General features: G+C 42.1%; 1 protein-coding gene across 1 annotated transcript in view; it reads right to left on the reverse strand.

Annotated features, from left to right (window-relative positions):
* Positions 1-359: 359 nt before the first annotated feature.
* The window catches only part of LOC124620132, an 81,195-nt gene continuing 57,798 nt past the window's right edge, over positions 360-23,756 (reverse strand). Inside the window, exon 5 of the mRNA XM_047146802.1 lies at positions 360-416. Within this exon, the coding sequence (XP_047002758.1) occupies positions 360-416 (57 nt within the window). The remainder of the gene's footprint in view (positions 417-23,756) is intronic.

Below are 23,756 nucleotides of genomic sequence, written 5' to 3' on the forward strand. Positions count from 1 at the left end.
AACACATCTGTAGAATGTGATGATAGTCGGTTATCACACAGAAGCTTACCATGGAATCAAGCTATGTGTATATTGAAATCAAAAGATGGATTGATTCTACCGAAAAAGTTAAGATTTTTTCTTATCCCTATGTGAATCCAACTGTTGGACCTTGCAACTGAATTCTCTTATGGTGGAGCCTAATCACTCAATGACAGAGATCAGTATTAACTACACTTCCAACAGAATTGATACTTTTTATAAAATGGAGCAGTTATGTCATGAAGCGTCTATCTTTGCGCTACAGCGGGAAAAAGCTTCCTTCATTAAACGTGTGTTGTACAAGAGACTTGAACATAAAAACAAGATCCAAACCATGTCTATTCTTCTTTGAAATTCCGAAGAATGGCGAAGAATGAGTAAGACACATTTATGATCTGAAACAGAAAACGCACATTAGCAGTATCTTTAAAATATGAACTAGGAAAAACAGAGAAATCTTTGAGTACTCTGATCCACAACTCAAGTTTACACTGATGCTAGTGATGCAGTCGCCGAAAAATCTGACATGATGTTGGTAGAAAATTTGAAAAATTCAAGATGGAGTGGCAAGAAAACGAAAAATTCAAGTTAGCGATGGCGGGAATTGTAAAATTGCAAGACATCTCGGACGAAAATTTTGTTTTAAAAATGCAGGATAGCGTTGTCAGTAAATTTAAAAATGGAAGAGGGCAGAACTAGCCCATACGTGGTCAGTACCGTGTCACTTCCCCTCGAGCTTTCCCCCTCCCCATTCCTCCTTTACAGATATTCTATGTGTGGTGTGAAAATGAGGCTATCAATTACTTGAATTGCATACAAACGGAGTGAAGTTCGAAATTATATAGTATTTTCGAAAAAAACTTTCTGAACTTTGCTGGGATTGGCGATATGTTTGAAGATGTTTGCCCAGTTGTATACACACATACATGCTTACCTCTGTTCTTCATCAGTGCTGTATAAAAATTTAAGCAGTCAATCATTTGAACCGCTTAAAGATATTCCAAGGTATTCAGGTAAATACTGAAATATGATTGCCAGTGGATTATGTACATAAACGCAAAACGCTCACACATCTACACACACACACACACACACACAAATGTTTATAGCATGGCCTTAGGGTTAAGCTGCACTATCGAATGTTCAAAAAAATGGTTCAAATGGCTCTGAGCACTATGGGACTTAACATCTGTGGTCATCAGTCCCCTAGAACTTAGAACTACTGAAACCTAACTAACCTAAGGACATCACACACATCCATGCCCGAGGCAGGATTCGAACCTGAGCGCTTAGAACCGCTAGACCACCGCGGCCGGCTCGAATGTTCAAAAATTACATCTGTGTACCTCACGTGGCGTAAGGCACAAGAGTCTCAGATTACTTATTTTGCATATCTAAGTTGTTCTACAATGGTTGTCACATGTCACAAAGCAAATTCAACCCTTAAAAAGTCTGTAAAAATGCATCACAAATATGTGAGCATATGATGTTTGCATGTGGTATCACCGTGATATTTTTCACTTTTCTACATACACAAACACACACACACACACACACACACACACACACACACTACACACTGTACTCTAAGGTATGAATGGAGTCGAGCTCAGGTTCCGGGATCTGCAATTTATGACTTAATTTAACAAATAATTTGTTAAATATAAAACATTCTTCATAACAGAAGAACAACATCTATATAGAATGGAATTTGCAGCTCTACATAGTTCTAACAAGCGGGGCTCAAACAAGAGTATCACTGTTAAAATGGCTTCAGCTCAATGAAATAGGTGTCGACGAAACATTAAATCCCAAAATTGTTCAAATAAAAATACTATGCTATTTTCATATATGAAAGAGTCTCATTTATGTATTGTACATAAGATTGTATTGAGATATATGTTGTCCTATGGTTACTTAGTAGTATCTTGTCATACTGACACGCACGTGTGTGTGTGTGTGTGTGTGTGTGTGTGTGTGTGTGTGCATACTAGCATATACTGAAGCATGGGTCGTTACCTCTCTGTGTAATCCAGTTCCTGATTGTTTGGGGTATGTTAATTTAATGTGTGTGGAAGGAATCTGTTCCTTACATATTTTGATGATTCAGCTTAAAGACAATATGACGATTATTTTTTCCAGATATCATGTCTGTTATGATAAATCCCTGTACTGGAAAGGACGAAGCGTAGTGGTTAATAATTTTATTTATATATTATATTTGTTCTAAGGTGTATGGTCTGATATTTTTACATCGTATATTTTTTGGGGTAATTATTGATAAAACGGCCGATGGAGATCTCTAATCAATTATTTGCGAAAACTGAATGAAATGTTACTAAGATTATTAAGGGAATCTCTCCTTCTGATTTCATATATGTGAAGAGTCATATGTCGTCGCTGGTTGCTTCCATCCGTGGTAGCTTAATTCTACAATCAAATTAATTTTCAAATATATCACTGAACTCAATCGAATGCTTAATTCGCATTCCTGTGCTATGTTTTCATTAACGTTTTTCATCACGATCAATTCAAAATGCGAAGGCAACTTTTTCAGTAAATTAAAACACTTAGCATAAAAAACGCATTTGTTTTTTATTATTATTTTTTGAGTCATCAGTCTTCTGACTGGTTTGATGCGACCTGCCTTCAATTCCTTGCTGTGTCGACCTCTCCATCTCAGAGTAGCCCTTGCAACCTCTGACCTCTATTGTTTACTAGATTTATTCCAATCCTCTTTTTTCTTCTACAATTTTTGTCCTCTACAGTTCCCTCTATTCCGTGATATCTTAAAAGATGTCCTGCCACCCTGCCCCTTCTCCTAGTCAATGTTTTCCAGATGTTCCATTCCTCCTCAGTTCTCCGGAAGACATCCTCACTGCATAACTTATCTGTCCATCTAATTTTCAATATTCTTCTGTAGCACCACTTCACAAATGCTTCGATTCTATTCTTTTCCTATTTACCCACAGTCCATGTTTCCCTACCACACGACCCTGTGCTCCAAACGTACATTCTCATAAACTTATTACCCAAATTAGGGCCTATGTTTCATACTAGTAGATTTTCTTGGCCACTAATGCACTTATAGCCAGTGTTAGTTTGCTTTTTATGTCCTCCTTGCTCCGTCCGTCATGGGTTATTTTGCTACCTAGATAGCAGAATTCCCTAATCTCATCTACTTAGAGATCACCAATCCTGATGTTAAGTCTCCCGCTGTTCTCATTTCTCCTACATCTCATAACATTCTTCCGTTTACTCTCAATGCATATTCTGTACTGATTAGTGTGGTGTCACCGCCAGACACCACATTTGTAAGGTGGTAGCCTTTAAATCGGCTGCGGTCCGTTAGTATACGTCGGACCCACGTGTCGCCACTATCAGTGATTGCAGACCGAGCGCCGCCACACGGGCGGTCTAGTCTAGAGAGACTCCCTAGCACTCGCCCCAGTTGTACAGCCGACTTTGTTAGCGATGGTTCACTGTTTACATACGTTCTCATTTGCAGAGACGACAGTTTAGCATAGCCTTCAGCTACGTCAATTGCTACGACCTAGCAAGGCGCCATATTCAGTTACTATAATTACTTCAAGAATGTCTTCTGAACAGATAATATTGTGAATCACGTACCGTCAAGAGCGGTGTTCATCATTAATGGCTAAGCCATGTCTCCGCAGTATCCTTTCTTTCAGGAGTACTAGTTCTGCAAGGTTCGCAGGAGAGCTTCTGTAAAGTTTGGAAGGTAGGAGACTAGATACTAGCAGAAATAAAGCTGTGAGGACTCGGCGCGAATCGTGCTTCGGTAGCTCAGATGGTAGAGCACTTGCCCGCGAAAGGCAAAGGTCCCGAATTCGAGTCTCGGTCGGGTACACATTTTTAATCCGCCAGGAAGTTTCATATCAGCGCACACTCCGCTGCAGAGTGAAAATCTCATTCTAATTACGTCCGGTTTCTGAATTTTGATTCCTTGTCGTGTTCCAGACCTCACGTCAGTATAGTTCTTCCCTCCTCACGCTAGCCTGCTTAAGCTAAAACGCGTGCATTTCGGCCTCCACTCGTAACACGGTGTTGGCTCTTCTGCTAACACAAAAATTAGTCTGTTCCTTTCATTCAATATTTCCTGTGACACTTCTTCACTTTCACTGAGGACAGCAATGACATCAGCGAATTTTATCATTAATATCCTTTCAGCCAGAATTTGGATCCCACTCTTGACTTTCATTTATTCATATCATTGCTTCTTCGATGTACTGACGAAGAATATGGCCGAAAGACTACATCTCCGTCTTCCACCTTTTTTTAATCAGAGCGCTTTGTCCTCGGTCTTCTACTCTTATTGCTCCCTCTTGGCCCTTGTGCTGGTCTTTCCGTGGCTTACCCCTGTTTTCCTCAGAATTTCAACCATTTTACACCATTTGAAATCCTACCAATGTGTCTTGATTCTTCTTTACCCTTGTTTCCGTTATCAACTTCAGGGTCAGAATTGTCTCACTGTTGAATTTATCTTTTCTAGAGTCAAACCTGTCGTCATCTAATACACCTACAACTTTCTTTTCCATTCTTCTGGGTATTATTCTTCTCAGCAACTTCAATGCATGAGGTATTAGGCTGATTGTGAAATAATTCTCGCACTTGTCGCCGGTTGCAGCCTTCCACATGGTACACTATGAGGTCAAAAGTATCCGGACACCTGGATGAGAATGACTTACAAGTTCGTGGAGCCCTCCATCGGTAATGCTGCAATTCAAGATGGTCTTTTCCCACCCTTAGCCTTGATGACAGCTTCCACTCTCGAAGGCATACGTTCAACCAGGTGCTGGAAGATTCCTTGGGGAATGGCAGCCCACTGTTCACGGAGTGCTGCACTGAGGAGAGGTATCGACGTCGGTCGGCGAGGCCTGGCCAGACGTCGGTGTTCCAAATCATCCCAAAGGTGTTATATAGGATTCAGGTTAGGACTCAGTGCAGGTCAGTCCATTATAGACATGTTACTGTCGTGTATCCATTCCGCCTCAATCTGTGCATTATGAACAGGTGTTCGATCGTGTTGAAAGATGCAATCGCCATACCCGAATTGCTCCTCAATATGGGAAACAATAAAGCGCTTAAAATATCAATGTAGGCCTGTGCTGTGATAGTGGCACGCAAAACAACAAGGGGTGTAAGCCTATTCCATGAAAAACACGACCACACCCTAACACCACCGCCTCCGAATTTTACAGTTGGCACTACACACGCAGGCAGATGAAGTTCACCGGACATTCGCCATACCCACATCCTGCCATCGGGTCGCCACATTGTGTACCGTCATTCATCACTCCACACGACGGTTTTCCACTGCTCAGTTGTCCAATGTTTACGCTCCTTACATCAAGCGTCGTTTGGCATTTCCGGTCGTAATGTCGGGCGTATGAGCAGCAGCCGTCCGACCATGAAATACAAGTTTTCTCACCTCCCGCCTAACTGTATAGCACTTGTAGTGAATCCTGACGCAGTTTGGAACTCCTGTACGATGGTCTCGATAGGTGTCTGGATATTACACGTTACGACCATCTTCAACAGTCGGTGGGCTCTGTCAGTCAACAGACGAGAACGGCCTGTACGCTTTTGTGCTGTACATGTCCCTTCACGTTTCCACTTCACTATCACATCGGAAACAGTGGGACTAGGTATGACAGAAGTGACCACGTTCGAAGTCTGTGAGTTCTGCGGAGCACCCCATTCTGCTCTCTCACGATGTGTAATGACTACTGTGGTCGCTGGTATGGAGTACATGGCAGTAGGTGGCAGCACAATGCACCTAATATGAAAAACGTATGTTTTTGCCCCCCCCCCCCCCCCATGAACCATGGACCTTGCTGTTGGCGGGGAGGCTTGCGTGCCTCAACGATACAGATAGCCTTACCGTAGGTGCAACCACAACGGAGGGGTATCTGTTGAGAGGCCAGACAAACGTGTGGTTCCTGAAGAGGGGCAGCAGCCTTTTCAGTAGTTGCAGGGGCAACAGTCTGGATGATTGACTAATCTGGACCTGTAACACTAACCAAAACGGCCTTGCTGTTGTGGTATTGCGAACGGCTGACAGCAAGGGGAAACTACAGTCGTAATTTTTCCCGAGGGCATGCAGCTTTACTGCGTGATTAAATGATGATGGCGTCCTCTAGGGGTAAAATATTCCGGAGGTAAAATAGTCCCCCATTCGGATCTCCGGGCGGGGACTACTCAAGAGGACGTCGTTATCAAGAGAAAGAAAACTGGCGTTCTACGGATCGGAGCGTGGAATGTCAAATCCCTTAATCGGGCAGGTAGGTTAGAAAATTTGAAAAGGGAAATGGATAGGTTAAAGTTGGATATAGTGGGAATTAGTGTTCTGTGGCAGGAGGAACAAGACTTCTGGTCAGGTGAATACAGGGTTATGAATACAAAATCAAATAGGGGTAATGCAGGAGTAGGTTTAATAATGAATTCGAAAAATAGGAGTGCGTGTAAGCTACTACAAACAGCATAGTGAACGCATTATTGTGACCAAGATATACAAGAAGCCTACGCCTAATACAGTAGTACAAGTTTATATGCCAACCAGCTCTGCAGATGATGAAGAAATTGATGAAATGTATGATGAGATAAGAGAAATTATTCAGGTAGTGAAGGGAGACGAAAATTTAATAGTCATGGTTGACTGGAATTCGAAGGTATGAAAAGGAAGAGAAGGAAACGTAGTAGGTGAATATGGATTGGGGCTAGGAAATGAAAGAGGAGGCCGCCTGGTAGAATTTTGTACAGAGCACAACTTAATCATAGCTAACACTTGGATCAAGAATCGTGAAAGAAGGTTGCATACATGGAAAAACCCTGGAGATACTAAAAGGTTTCAGATGGATTATATAATGGTAAGACAGAGATTTAGGAACCATATTTTAAATTGTAAGACATTTCCAGGGGCAGATGTGGACTCTGACCACAATCTATTGGTTATGAACTGTAGATTAAATTTGAAGAAACTGCAAAAAGGTGGGAACTTAAGGAGATGGGACCTGGATAAACTGACTAAACCAGAGGTTGTACAGAGTTTCAGGGAGAGCATAAGGGAATAATTGACAGGAATGGGGGAAAGAAATACAGTAGAAGAAGAATGGTTAGCTTTGAGGAATGAAATAGTCAAGGCTGCAGAGGATCAAGTAGGTAAAAAGATGAGGGCTAGTAGAAATCCTTGGATAACAGAAGAGATACTGAATTTAATTGATGAAAGGAGAAAATACAAAAATGCAGTATGTGAAGCAGACAAAAAGGAATACAAACGTCTCAAAAATGAGATCGACAGGAAGTGCAAAATAGCTAAGCAGGGATGCATGGAGCACAAATGTAAGGATATAGAGGCTCATCTCACGAGGGGTAAGATAAATACTGCCTACAGGAAAGTTAAAGAGACCTTTGGAGAAAAGAGAACCACTTGTATGAATATCAAGAGCTCTGATGGAAACCCAGTTCTAAGCAAAGAAGGGCAAGCAGACAGGTGGAAGGAGTATATAGAGGGTCTATACAGGGGCGATGTTCTTGAGGACAATATGGAAATGGAAGAGGAGGTAGATGAAGATGAAATGGGAGATATGCTACTGCGTGAAGAGTTTGACAGAGCACTGGAAGACCTAAGTCGAAACAAGGCCCCGGGAGTAGATAACATTCCATTAGAACTACTGACAGCCTTGGGAGAGCCAGGCCTAACAAAACTCTACCATCTAGTGAGCAAGATGTATGAGAAAGGCGAAATTCCCTCAGACTTCAAGAAGAATATAATAATTCCAATCCCAAAGAAAGCAGGTGTTGACAGATGTGAAAATTACCGAACTCGGGGAAGCTCAGTTTGGATTCCGTAGAAATGTTGGAACACGTGAGGTAATACTGACCCTACGACTTATCTTAGAAGAAAGATTAAGGAAAGGCATACCTACGTGTCTAGCATTTGTAGACTTAGAGAAAGCTTTTGACAATGTTGACAGAAATATTATCTTTCAAATTCTAAAGGTGGCAGGGGTAAAATACAGGGAGCGAAAGGCTATTTACAATTTGTACAGAAACTAGATGGCAGTCATAAGAGTCGAGGGACGTGAAAGGGAAGTAGTGGTTGGGAAGGGAGTGAGTCAGGGTTGTAGCCTCTCCGCGATACTATTCAGTCTGTATATTGAGCAAGCAGGAAAGGAAACAAAAGAAAAGTTCGGAGTAGGTATTAAAATTCATGGAGAAGAAATAAAAACTTTGAGGTTTGCCGATGACATTGTAATTTTGTCAGAGACAGAAAAGGACTTGGAAGAGCAGTTGAACCGAATGGACAGTGTCTTGAAAGGAGGGTATAAGATGAACATCAACAAAAGCAAAACGAGGGTAATGGAATGTAGTCGAATTAAATAGGTTGATGCTGAGGGAATTAGATTAGGAAATGAGACACTTAAAGTCGTAAAGGAGTTTTCCTGTTTGAGGAGCAAAATAATTGATGATGGTCGAAGTAGACAGGATATGTAGACTGGCAATGGCAAGGAAAGCGTTTCTGAAGAAGAGAAATTTGTTAACATCGAGTATTGATTTAAGTGTCAGGAAGTCGTTTCTGAAAGTATTTCTATGGAGTGTAGCCATGTATGGAAGTAAAACATGGACGATAAATAGTTTAGACAAGAAATGAATAGAAGCTTTCGAAATGTGGTGCTACGGAAGAATGCTGAAGATTATATCGGTAGATCACATAACAAATGAGGAGGTATTGAATAGAATTGGAGAGAAGAGGAGTTCGTAGCACAACTTGACTAGAAGAAGGGATCGGTTGATAGGATATGTTCTGAGGCATCAAGGGATCACCACTTTGGTACTGGAGGGCAGCGTGGAGGGGAAAAAATCGTAGAGGGAGACCAAGAGATGAATACACTAAGCAGATTCAGAAGGATGTAGGTTGCAGTAGGTGCTGGGAGATGAAGATGCTTGCACAGGATAGAGTAGCATGGAGAGCTGCATCAAACCAGTCTCAGGACTGAAGACCACAACAACAACAACAACATGTTTTTTGGGGTGTCCGGATAACTTTCATCAACTTTTATCACATATTGTATATCGCCAGACTCACATATTCTACACACTAACGTGAACCCAGTGATTCTAGAAATATTGGTAGAATGTTATCTGTCACTTCTACTTTACTTGGTCTTAGGTCTTCCACAGCTCTTTTACATTCTGAGTCCAATACTGGATCCCCCATCTCTTCCATGTCGACTCCTATTTCTTCTTCTGTCAAGTCATCACACACGTCTTCCACTCACAGAGGCCTTCAATTTACCACCCTTGCTTTTAATGTTACCGAAGCTTGTTATTTTTCGATTTCTTCACATTATTCATGTAGACATTTCGCCTTAGCTTCTCAACACGTCCTACTTGTTCCATTCCTAAGTGACTTGTATTACTGTTTTTCTAAATTTCCAAAAACTTTTTTGTGCTTCCTTCTTTGACAGAGAAACTGAAGCATTTTTTCTGTTACCGACGGTTTCTCTGCAGATACCGTCTTTGAACGCCAGTTTTTCTTGCCTACTTGTGCGATTGCCCTTTTTTGAGATGTTTTTTACTCTTCAACTGAACTGTCTACTGAGGTATTTCTTATCGCGGTATCTGTAGCTTCAGAGAACTTCAAGCGTATCTCCTCATTCCTTAGTATCTCCTGACTAGTCTCTTAAACCTGAGCCTACTCTGCATCAGTATTAATTTGTGATCTGAATCTATACCTGCTCCTGAGTACACATTACAAATCAGTATCTAATTTTGGAATCGATGCCAAACCACAATATAAACTAAATGGAATCTTCCCGTATCTCCAGCCCTTTTCGAAGAATATCTTCTCCTCTTGTGATTCTTAAACACAGTATTCGCCATTACCATCTGACACGTATTGTAGAAATCAATTGGTGTTCCCTGCCTCTCATTCCAAGTAACAAACCCATATTCTCTCGTAACCCTCTCTTTTACTCCTTCCCCTACAACCACATTCCAAACACTCCCCCCACTCCCTATGACTATTAGATTTTCACATCCATTTACGTACTAAATTACCCATTCGATATCCCCATATACGTTCTCTAACTCTTCATCTTTGACTCGCATCGGCCTCACCTATAACTGAAGTATAGTTGTCTGTGTTGGTTCGTTGTCGATTCTGATGAGAATAACGGTAACACGCTCACAGTAGCTCACTCTCTGCCCTACTTCCTATTCATAACAATTATCTCATGTGACAAGATATCCTTGTCTTCATTCCATTTTACTTCTCTGAACCCCACTATATCTAGACTGAGCCTTAGAACTTCCCTCTTCAGATTTTCTAGCTTCCCTACGACCCCCCCCCCCCCCCCCCGCCCATTAATAAAATTTTATTCTTTCATTGGTTATTAAATCTTTTTCTCATGCTCAACTCCCCCTTGACAGTCCCTTCCCAGGGAACCGAACTGGAGATTAGTACGGAATCTTCTGCCAGTGGAGAGATCATCATGACCCTTTTTTAATTACAGAACATATGTCCAGTAGATACACATGAGGCGACTTTAATGCAGTGGTGTTCATTACCTTCAGCATCCTCTTCTTGCTGATCACTGCAAATTCTGTTGGCTTTAGGGTCAGTTTCTCACATCAAGAGCAAGAGACTTCCTTGCACATCTGTCCCACGTTGACAAGGCCGTTGGCTGAATGAGTGTGATTTATTATGCCGCAAGCTTTCGGCTGCCATTGCAAGTGATTTTTATTTCCAATTATGCAGTGTCACGGTTCGAAACCAAGACCAAGGCTGTTTTCAATACTTACCAAGCAACCTAATCTTCAGACCACAGGTATGGACCGAACACCAAAATAAAGCCACAACAGGACTGACTCCCGTGATGATTAGTCATCTATTTATTTAAAAATAAGATATTTTAAATTGGTGATATTTGTACGAACATCGAATGTTTCAGAATATACAAATATTACAAACGTAAGATATTTCAAGAACCTTCCAGACATTATAAATACTAAACAACAATTGATTCCTGGTGATCAGCATTCCACTGGCGAGCCACAGTACACCAGCCATCTAAGCTAACCACTACAGAACACTGCAAGTGCTGCAGCTCACGACGGTATAATCGATGATACTGATTGACAATCGTCAATTTTCATTACAAATGATTGGGAATAGTTACGGTTTTGAACAATAACAAATTTCGAAGAAAGCTACAATAATCAACAGTCGGAATTATGGTCCAAAGGTTCTCCAGATTTGTAAAGAAAATTATCTTAAATATTCTTATGTACCACAAGCCACATTTAAAATTACAGTTTCTGTACTAATAAAGATAATTTTAAAAATCCATCAGAACTCATTTAATTAGAAAGTCTCCTCCGATGAAATTCAAAAGCCTTTGTTTTACTTGATAATCAGTGTTACAAATACCAAAATATGCACACACATTAATCATAAAAGAATCTTTCAAGATAACACAATATGCAGTATAACAGATATTAAAATTAAAAAGTGAGCATTAGTAATTAAAAAAGAAATCAAGTATAGTTATTCACAAGACCAAGTAACGACAAATCGAAAATAATGAGGCTGAAATACATGTACTAAACAACGTGCTGAAATACGTGTACTAAACAACGTACGGTAACCGGCCTGAGTTTACCCAACGACACAAACGGTTGTTCGTTACAGAAGCTAAAGCTTGCACACATAAAAACGCATTAAATTTATCCAACATACAACTGGATAACAGCACATGGGCTTAAATATGACAAAGCAAATGAGGCTAGACAAATGAGTCCTTACAACCCACAAGTACTGACAGAACTGAATAAGTTCAGCTTGGATCTGGGCCTTTTCAACTTAACAATAAAAAGAGACACTTCATGTTACAAGATAATGGGTATGGTAACATAGGGAGAGCTAATTTTTCAAGACAGAGGTAAACTGACAACGAAACATACTAAAAATATCTAAAACAGAAAGTGCACGCGCCAATAATGCAGGTCAAATCAATTCGTGACAACGACCAGGAGAGTAAACAGGGTGTCTACATGGACAAGAAAAAGTAATTCTCGGATTTCCCGGTTGAAAATATACTTTCTCCCGGGTGAAAATATACTTTTTCCGTGTTAAGTGACAGTATACTTTTTCTCGGCACTTATCAATCCTTTTATGGTTTATGGTTTTATACACCGGCGTAGAATTTTGCAGCACTTTAGAAAATGAAACTCAGGGGAAAAAACACGTTTTGGAAAGATCTTTGATGTGCAGCAACATATACACTGCATATTTCCGTGTTACGAAGGTATAAATTCGAATTCCACCAAACATCGCATGTTACTTTCCGAAGCAATAAAATCGAGATTGCGACGCGCTTTTGTAAGCCAGTCACAGCTCATGCCAGCTGATCTCGCCAGCTGATGACAGCATTTGACACGTGATGTAGTCAGCTAATAGCAAGATCACTCTTAAGTAGCGCGAACACATAAATAAGAAAAATTAATGGCTTAAATTAATGTACAATTGTTGCTACAAGAAAAGCAAAGCTATCACATATAATATTGGTCTCTAATATTAATCAGCTGCAAGAGAAGCTAAGCTTCCACATATATTGTTGATCTTTCTTGCGCGTCTTATATAACATAAATGTGCCAGTAAATTTTTTTATTAACGACGTAAATGTCTGATCTTCTGGGCTCGAAATTCTTCATATGGTCGTCCCCAAAGAGTTGATTTTTAAATGAGAGTCAAACGCTCTCTCACATAGTTTATCTTACATAAAAGGAAATTTACTTTGAAAGTAACGCTTTTCAAAGCAATATTCGCAATATTTTTCCGTGACCTATTACAAAGGTACGTTTCAGCAGTTGCCACAGAGCGCCAGATAACAGGCGTCACTGCACTTGAGTAGCTACGATGACGCAGGAAGCCCGCATGTTCGTACGTGTGAAACATTAAAAGATCTTGCATTAAAACGAATCTAATGTAAAAAACTGTCACGTCACGCTCATTGGAGGCAATCTGTTGTTAAGAAGCACTGCACAGTCGTCCTAAAGCCTTTGACACATTTTGCTGTTGGCAGACGCTTGTATGAGCACTGTGTTTTGTTGTTGTACATGGCGCATTTTCTTTGCGACTTAAGTTTTATTTTCGTTTTTTTCTCTCGTTCATGTTTTGTTGCTGCACAATTATTCTGCAGACGCCGGATACAGTAATTTTTTTTGTTAGAGTATTGGTTCTTACCAGTTAAAATCACAAACATTTAACTGAAAACTAGAACAACGAAAAATTCCCGGAACTCAGAAGGATTCCCGGGTTTTTTCCGGTTTTCTCCCGGATGAAAAAATTCCCGGGTTTTTCCCGTATCTCCCGGTTGTCCCGGGTCGTAGACACCATGGTAAACCAGGATAACATAAGGCAAGGAGACCAAACGAAACCCAGTAGCAAATCAGAGCGGTTTTGACGAAAGGCAGCGAAAGATTAACTACGTGATGATCTCCGTTGTTCCTGCATCACACTTAGGAGAGCATACGATTGTGTATGTCTGATTGTCTACAAAACAGGGGAACGGAAAACACGGCTTGTCGAACTCCACAGTATGTCTCGGCACTGCAAGGCAGCGGGAAGCGGCGACTTCACAGCGGGTATAGGCACGATTGCCACAGAAAACGTGACACTGAAATGCAGAGAGCAGACGCCCACGGCTAGCTCGTCCAAGTCGCGATCCAGAGAGACTACTTCCGAGACCGTAAGCTCCCAACGAACAGGCCTCTAGTGTGAGCTGAGCACGCGCTTGAGTCCTGCTCGTTGGGCTGCAAATGTATCACCTCGTCAGATCCCTGAGGATCTGTATAACGAAACCACTTAAATGGTATCCGAGCAGCCTCATACTGGCTCAGTCCAGGACAAGGAAACTACCTGGGGAAATCATATTTATGACGTCGTAAGGACTAACAAAGCAAGAACTGTTCCCCTCAGCCTTTCCCTGAGACTAGAAATTTTTAAAAATACTGTGTCACCCAACCTTAGTGAGGCTGGGCACCTGCCACTGTTACACTGGGCAGCCCCCCTCCGGTGGACAAAGTGAATATTGTTCCAGCAGAATTCCGGTTTTCCATGAGGACTTTGAGATCAATATCCTCAGGAACGCTGTTACTTATCTGCCCCAGATATAATACCAGCGAATTATCCAGAAACGAAAATTTCACTTGGGTGGGGTAGCTTTATGAGTTGTGCTAAATGCGAATGTAAGTCAGGTGATGGACTGATGCCACTCTTCTTGTAACGAGGCGGGAAAAATAATCAATGCTGATTTCAAGTTATGATGAACTTGCTCCACAAAAAATAGCTGTGGGTAATGGGGGGTGGTCAAGATACGAGATATCATAGTATTGAAACATAAGCTTCTGAAATCCCTGGACATAAAGGCTGACACTTCATAACTCATTAACACCTTGCTGCTCTGAACACCAAAAATACTTTGGTCTGCTGCTATTTGTCGTGGATTAACTCGAAAGCAGACAAACACGTCAGTCCAGTAAATATTTACCTGTTACAGTATTTAGTATGGGATATATGCCCCAGGTCATAGATAAACAGCTTATCCATAGGTTCCTATGCCCAGTTGGATTGCCCCTGTGCATACCAGAATTAGGTTTAGCCATTTTACTTTCTTGGCACTAGGTGACTAGTTTCCTTACGTCTCCATTCGAAGCTAACCAAGCGAAATGCTCTTTAGTCCTCATGATGTTTTTGTAAATACCACAATGTCGCCCACATAGAGATCGGTGAAAGTATTTTAAAACTGTTAGAATTAATTTCTTCAGAAGACAATTCTTGACCATCTTTCATAGCGGGCACAATAATATAAGACGTCTTTATTGATGGACTAGCCCAAAACACCTGACTATCACTAAGCTGTTGCTTCACGTTACTCAGATCAGCAACCACACGTTTTATCTCTTTTAAGTTGGTGAACGGTCAGGAATATCTCCCAGAACAACAAAGGAAATACAAACTCCTGGCTAATTTACTGACTCCCAACAACTTGTAAGTAACGTTGGAACATGCGACTGATAGCATGGGCCACTTGTTTGCCTCTATCTCTGATGTAGTTTCCTAGAAAGTAGAAGGCTGATATTCTAACCGTCTAGTGGGCAACCTTGCTATTTTATGGGGCCTAGCCAATACCCAGGTCAGATCCTGTTTATGGGTTTCTTATCGATATCATTTGTGTTTAAGGCACAAGTTAAATTTCTCCTGTCCATACAAGACAGCCAAAGCCCTCAGTTCATAAATAATGTATCTGACTTTGGAGGGCGATGGGGACCACAAAGCAGAGGCAATCGGCCTACAGTAGGCCTCAACATAGCCACTATCCATTAATTGGTGGCATCAGCTTACAGCATCAGCTTGCAGTCGAAATCAGATGCATCTACAATACGCATGATGGCCAAGGCTGCTTTCAAAGCGTCAAACACGGGTTTCTGCGAGTCCATCCTCCAAACTTTTTCACCCTTTCGGCGCTGCTGATTCAGGGGCCAATTGGGCAAAGTTATTGATAAATTTTCCAATAATATTTACCATTCCCACTAACCTAGCCGTGCGTTTTTTGTCTATAGGCAGAGTCCACTGACAGGCAGTCTTAGTATAATCCTGACATATTGATTTCTTCAGCTGACATAATGCGTTCCAAAAAAGACTCTCCCAGGGAGCCAGATTTATCTTGGAACATTTCACAGTCACCTCAGCTCTAGGTAAATCGCACAAGACTTGGACTAAATCGTCAAGATATTCAACGAAGTTCTCACTGTATACTGTATATTACAACAGTTTCTAAATATTTGTAAAGAATTTGAAATCCTGAAGCACAGAATCCAATAAAAGCTACAGCACACAATCAGAGTGACTAACCCAGAAGCGAAATGATTTTATTCGCTGCGTAACATTGTCATTCAGAAAGGCAGAATAGACTACCAGGATCAATTCACCATACTCACGTGACCACTAAATTCACTGGATTTAAACCTAATGGAGAATATGTGAAACCACCTCGAGAGGGCAGTTCGAACCATGGATCCTCAACCAAGAAACTGGGCGCATCTGACCGTGACATTGGAGTCGGCTCGGCTTCCTTCGAGAATCTTTCGGAATCTCACTGACTCTCGTCTTCCATGTCTCGCAGAGATTCGCGAGACTAAAGATGATTACTGAGGCTTTTCACAGTAACTCACCAGAAACCACGGAAGCTTCGAGATGGCGGAAGGGGAGGAACGTTTCACTATTTACACTTAACAACTGAGTTACACGTAACTTTGAACGCTGTAGTGGTATAAGTCTCTGAGTATTAATAATAGTAAATAGCGTCGTGGACACTAAAAGTTTCTTCTCTCTTTGAGTGTTGTATATTGCCATTTTGTGAATTTTCATGGGAGGGTGTACTAAAGTAAACATGCAAAATTCGTCAAAAATTCGTGTCTGTAAGTGAGAAATCAATATCCTTACTAAATTTTGTTTGCACACTAGACCGTCAGATACAATATTACACAGCTTCTAAAAACATATACAGCCCGCTTTTTAACATCACTGACATGAATTTTACGTAAGTCGGCGACCACAGCTCTATTATAGCGACGTGCATTAACTTCCAGCACCGTTTATGATCGTGTTCTTATGAATGGAGGTAAAAATAGCGGAAGTTGTCGTTGTGTATCACGGAAATATTCAGTTTTTGCGCTACATCACAATAAAATAAAATCTCAGCAAAAGGCCTGCTCCATTCCTTCCCAAAATCGTATTTCGATAGTTCGTCTATAGGAATATTGTGTACAATTGTAAAGTTCTTACATCACACAGATTTTTTAAATGGTGGTCCTGTTTAGTGGTCGATTATGCGAAGTACAGGTTCGAAAGCCGTGGAATCTTAGAATCGATTGGTAAATACTACTGCTTTCACCTAAAGTGCTTATTGTATATGATTTCGAATAGACCCAATCATTTGTAACAAAAATCAAAGATTTTCGGTCAGTATCATCTACCGGGTGATCAAAAAGTCAGTATAAATTTGAAGACTTAATAAACCACGAAATAATGTAGATAGAGAGGTAAAAATTGACACAAATTCTTGGAATGACATGGGGTTTATTAGAACAAAAAAAAACAAAGTTCACAAAATGTGCGACAGATGGCGCTGGGCAGCAAAACGTCAGTGACTGCGCATGACAATCGTGTATAAAAGGAGTTGTAATGAGAGAGAGAATCAGATGTGCCAGCATCGCAGCATGTTGACGTTACCTGAAAAGGCGCTTTTAGTGAAGCTGTATTATCAAAATGGGCACTGTGCTAGTTCAGCGTTACGATCCTATCGCCATAGGAAGGGGATTCGAACCGGTAAAGGTCCGTTGACAAATGCAGCTCTGCCGAGAATGATTTCGAAGTTCGAAGCCACGGGTTGTTTAGACGATAGACCCCGTAGTGGCCGACCGAGCACAAGGCGTAATGCTGCTGAGACAGTTAAGGAAGAAATGGAGACTGTAGCGGGTTCGTCTATGCACGGGGAAGTCAGCGCTCGTGCAGTCGCACGTCGCACCGGCATTCCATACACTACTGTTTAGTTCGCACTTAGGCGTACGCTCCGATGCTATCCGTACAAAATCCATCGGCACCATGAGCTGTTACCTGCCGATTTAGTGAAGCGGAGGGCATTTGCGGTGTGGGCGTTTCAAAAGATGGCGGAAGATGACGATTGGTTGAGATACGTGTTGTGGACCGACGAAGCTCATTTCACACTCCGAGGGTCTGTCAACGCCCACAACTATGGAATTTGGGCTACCTAAAATCCTAGAACTGTCGTGGAAACTCCATTGCACGACGAGAAAGTCACGGTATGGTTTGGATTTACTACATCTACCGTTATTGGGCCTTTTTTCTTCGAGGATATGCGTGATTCTGGTTTTGTAACTGCTACCGTGACGGGTGAGAGGTACGCCGATGTGTTACAGAATTGCATCATCTCACCCTGGCTGATAAAGACCTGCTGGAACGTACGATGTTTATGGAGGATGGCGCTCCACCCCGTATTGCTAGACGCGTGAAAGATCTCTTGCGTGCGTGGTTTGGTGATGATCGTGTGCTCAACCGCCACTTTCGTCATGCTTGGCCTCCCAGGTCCTCAGACCTCAGTCCGTGCGACTATTGGCTTTGGGGTTACCTGAAGTCGCAAGTGTATCGTGATGGACCGACATCTCTAGGGATGCTGAAAGACAACATCAGCTGCCAATGCCTTACCATAACTCTGGACATGCTTTACAGTGCTGTTCACAACATTATTCCTCGACTACAGCTTTTGTTGAGGAATGATGGTGGAAATATGGAGCATTTCCTGTAAAGAACATCATCTTTGCTTTGTCTTACTTTGTTATGCTAATTATTGCTATTCTGATCAGATGAAGCTCCATCTGTCGGACATTTTTTGAACTTTTGTACTTTTTTGGTTCTAATAAAACCCCGTGTCATTCCAAGCATATGTGTCAATTTGTACCTCTCTATCTACATTATTCCGTGATTTATTCAGTTTTCAAATTTAAACTAATATTTTGATCACCCAGTACTATAGTATCTAGCGTAGAAAATGATAAATATCTTCTTCTCCCTTCCATCTCACAGCTCCCCCACAACTGTTGATTGGTAAGCTGAAAAATTACTGAAAACTTATAAAAACATCAAGCAATGAAAGTTAACGTTATGAACCATGAACAACATACCACATACTGAAATGCCTCCAACCAACTAGGGATTTTGACTATATGACTACCCAACTGCAGATAATTTAAGATGATATCCCTCATAAGAATTCACTTGCTGAATTTGCAAAGCCCTTTCTCTTCAACCTATCATATACTTTTCTGAAATTGTTATCATGTGTTTGCCTGTACGTGCACATCGCTTTTCCCGATATCTCACCCGCTCATACATTTCCTACACGGTGTGCCGAATTTTTTGTCTTAAATTGTATTATAGACGTGGAGATACCATAGTAAATCTTGACAAGGATCATAGAATAATTGGAAGATGAAATTATTTAAAGATCCGTTCTGGCATACGCCAAAGATACCGGTACTCATAAGAATTACTCGCTTTAGTTGTTATTTACTGCCTACATATGTTTTATATTAAGTAAGAATGAAAGTTGCCCAGTGTCGCTTTAGGTACCCATCTGATAGATATGTTTGTAGTGTGTGTGTGATTGTACGTGTGTGTGTGTGTGTGTGTGTGTGTGTATGTGTGTGTGTGTGTGTGTTTGTATACAGTTCAGAGACAAATACCTCTTAACATAACACTCATTTATATGGCTATCCTTAGACTTAATCCCATTTTTATGTGATACAATTGATTGACTCCCTCACTTAAATACTATGCAGATGAATATTTTTATGTTTATTTGCATGCGATTTAGAGGCAAATATCTTTGAACAAGACGTCAGTGTCATTGGACACTTGCATTTTTTTCTGAAATACTACAAATCTTCTAATTAGGCATTATCATTATAGTAAGTGCCTCTTTTCAAACTATCTGTGACTGACTTGAGAGGGGGAAGGGTGTGGGAAAGGGACAGGAGGAGTGAATGAGGGAGAGATACAAAGGACAACTGACGCAGTTCCACCGCAATGTACCTCTGTCCTTTTTTTGTTTTAATTTCTTCCTGCGAACATGTTGAATATTTAAATTTTCCAACACTACCAACTTGTATTTTTAAAAAATTCCCAGCCACCGCATTCTTGCGTCTTTTAATTTCTCGCCGTTGCCATCTAGGATTTTTCGACGACTGCAACACTATCTAGCTACGGAGTCTTGATCTGTAGATCAAATTCCCTATGGGTCTACTACTAAGAAGCTTTTTGGCATACAGAGTCGAGCAACGCCGCTATAAGTTTCTTCTTACAATCAGGGCTATTCATTTATTGCTCTGTTTATTAATTCTTTTACCTTAAATTGCAACATCAATTGTAGTACACACAAAAACCAAAACGGTGTTATATCACTAAAACAATTAACTTACAGCAAACAGGAATTTATGAGCGTAAAATGCTGTTATAACAGCCTTAGACCATAAGACTGACTTTGCAATTATGCTAATAAATGCCTATAGATTTTTTGAGCCATTAGATCTGCAATGCTTCTCAAAATGCTTTCAAGGTAGGTATCAGATTATTCACATAGGTATTTCATACATCGAGCTGCCTCCCCCCGCCTCATTTTTTCAAGAAACATGGAATTTTACGGGACAGGAACTTGACTTTATTTTGATGCCTTTAATGTGTACCAAAGAGCGTTATCTTGTACAAAAAGCCCATGCTAACCAGCAAAGACAAGCAATAAGAAATCAATTTGGCACCTGCATTGTGGCGTAGCTTTCAAAGTGTTTTCTTATTTTACATTGACGGAAAAAGATCGGAACACCAAAAATAATTAATGCTGAATGGCGAAATATTCGGTAATGTGTTTGCCTACAAAACATTTTTAAGTGATTAACATTGCTATATCACAGAAAAATGTAAGAAAGAGATATACCACTGCAAATGTGAAACGCAGGCACAGCAGTAACTGTTGACGTGCATGCGTTTTGTTGCACAAGTGCTAGATATCAGTTTGTAAAATTGTTGCCCTTGGTCGGTCAGTACAGGGACAGTTAATACTGTTCGTGGTGACGCAGGAGTTATTGTTCTATAACGTCTCATACCTGCTCGATTGGAAACAGATCTCGTGATTAATCAGGCTAAGGTAACGTGTTGACAATCTGTGCGGCATATTAGGTAATCGCAGCAGTATGTGAGCGCGAGTCAACATGTTGGGAAACAACCTACCTTTGAAATTCTGTTCATGAATGACAGCTCAACACCTCGAATCACCATATTTATATACAAATTTGCAGCCAGGGTGGACTGGGTAATCACGAGAGTGCTCCTAGTGTCTTACAAAATCGTACCCCAGACCGTAACACCATGTGTTAGTTCAGTGTATCTACTGAGCTGACAGGCTGGATGCAGGTCCTCAACTGGACTCCTTCTAACCAACACGTGGCCATCATTGGCAACGAAGCGGAACCAGCTTTCATCCGAAAACACAAAAAAAACTCCTCCCTGTCTTCAATGAGCTCTCGCTTTACGCCACTGAAGTGGTAAATGGCGGTGTTTACGGTCAATGGAAAGCACGCTACAGGGTGTCTCTCTCGGAACTGTCCTTGAAGTAACAGTTTTCTAACAGTTGAAAAGTCATCATACAACTGTATTTCAGTCTACACTCCTGGAAATTGAAATAAGAACACCGTGAATTCATTGTCCCAGGAAGGGGAAACTTTATTGACACATTCCTGGGGTCAGATACATCACATGATCGCACTGACAGAACCACAGGCACATAGACACAGGCAACAGAGCATGCACAATGTCGGCACTAGTACAGTGTATATCCACCTTTCGCAGCAATGCAGGCTGCTATTCTCCCATGGAGACGATCGTAGAGATGCTGGATGTAGTCCTGTGGAACGGCTTGCCATGCCATTTCCACCTGGCGCCTCAGTTGGACCAGCGTTCGTGCTGGACGTGCAGACCGCGTGAGACGACGCTTCATCCAGTCCCAAACATGCTCAATGGGGGACAGATCCGGAGATCTTGCTGGCCAGGGTAGTTGACTTACACCTTCTAGAGCACGTTGGGTGGCACGGGATACATGCGGACGTGCATTGTCCTGTTGGAACAGCAAGTTCCCTTGCCGGTCTAGGAATGGTAGAACGATGGGTTCGATGACGGTTTGGATGTACCGTGCACTATTCAGTGTCCCCTCGACGATCACCAGTGGTGTACGGCCAGTGTAGGAGATCGCTCCCCACACCATGATGCCGGGTGTTGGCCCTGTGTGCCTCGGTCGTATGCAGTCCTGATTGTGGCGCTCACCTGCACGGCGCCAAACACGCATACGACCATCATTGGCACCAAGGCAGAAGCGACTCTCATCGCTGAAGACGACACGTCTCCATTCGTCCCTCCATTCACGCCTGTCGCGACACCACTGGAGGCGGGCTGCACGATGTTGGGGCGTGAGCGGAAGACGGCCTAACGGTGTGCGGGACCGTAGCCCAGCTTCATGGAGACGGTTGCGAATGGTCCTCGCCGATACCCCAAGAGCAACAGTGTCCCTAATTTGCTGGGAAGTGGCAGTGCGGTCCCCTACGGCACTCCGTAGGATCCTACGGTCTTGGCGTGCATCCGTGCGTCGCTGCGGTCCGGTCCCAGGTCGACGGGCACGTGCACCTTCCGCCGACCACTGGCGACAACATCGATGTACTGTGGAGACCTCACGCCCCACGTGTTGAGCAATTCGGCGGTACGTCCACCCGGCCTCCCGCATGCCCACTATACGCCCTCGCTCAAAGTCCGTCAACTGCACATACGGTTCACGTCCACGCTGTCGCGGCATGCTACCAGTGTTAAAGACTGCGATGGAGCTCCGTATGCCACGGCAAACTGGCTGACACTGACGGCGGCGGTGCACAAATGCTGCGCAGCTAGCGCCATTCGACGACCAACACCGCGGTTCCTGGTGTGTCCGCTGTGCCGTGCGTGTGATCATTGCTTGTACAGCCCTCTCGCAGTGTCCGGAGCAAGTATGGTGGGTCTGACACACCGGTGTCAATGTGTTCTTTTTTCCATTTCCAGGAGTGTATATTGAGGGCATTCAGCCCAGTTGTCAGTCGCGTGATTATTGCCACAACATGTTTCGGGACCACATTATCCCATTTTCAAGCGCTAAAAAGAAGGAAACTAGATAAAACAATCCCCTTTACACCGACAGACTTATAAGGACAACAGACTTCCTGAGTTATAATCTACCTTAAAACTTGTTAGGCTTTGCCACAACTTAAAAACAAGCTGCACAGGTGCATTGTCAACTCAAACTGTAAAACATAAAACATCACAGGCCGGTGCATCCACCGTTCCTGAGAGACCACTGCCCAAAGTGAAAGGCGCTGCCATCACCAACCAATGATGATATTTACTTAAAGCCCAATGCCCTCCGCCAGCGATACCACTGTCTATCATAAAGTCATTTAGAAATGCCGGTCTGGTCCTAGCCCAGTCTAATTTAAAGCTACTTCTACGGTGCCATCTGAACGGAAATAGCATGCGAAAATCCTATGCCACTAGTTAAAATCTGTTGGTGACTGCTTCTTAAGTAGCGTATCACTACGGTGTGCCCAGAAACGCCTTTGAGACTCTTCCGTCCTCCCATTTAAAACACCGACGCACTCCTCTCTCAAGGCACAATAAATCTCTGCCTCTCCGAATTTAATAGCAACCACCCCTTTCCTTCATCGTGCAACCTTCTCATACTTTCCATTACATCCCCCAACGAATGATGGTCACTCCTGAGATGCTTTGCTACAGCTGACGAGGCGTTGTCTTTATTATTGTGCTCTTTAAATCTAATCTAAAATTCCATCCCGCCTGCCCACGTATCTCACTCCACAATCTTGACATTTTACTTCATACACTCCCGATTTCCTCATTCGGTTCTCATCTGTGCCGATCTGATGCCTCCACTTCTGTCCTAATTTGTTGTCCATCCTGGAAGCCATTCTAACCCATTTATTGTTAAGTGACCTCGACAATTTGTGTGAGATAATCACGAGACATGTTGTGGCAATAATCA

This window comes from Schistocerca americana, chromosome 6 (genome assembly GCF_021461395.2).
Source record: "Schistocerca americana isolate TAMUIC-IGC-003095 chromosome 6, iqSchAmer2.1, whole genome shotgun sequence".
NCBI lineage: Eukaryota > Metazoa > Arthropoda > Insecta > Orthoptera > Acrididae > Schistocerca > Schistocerca americana.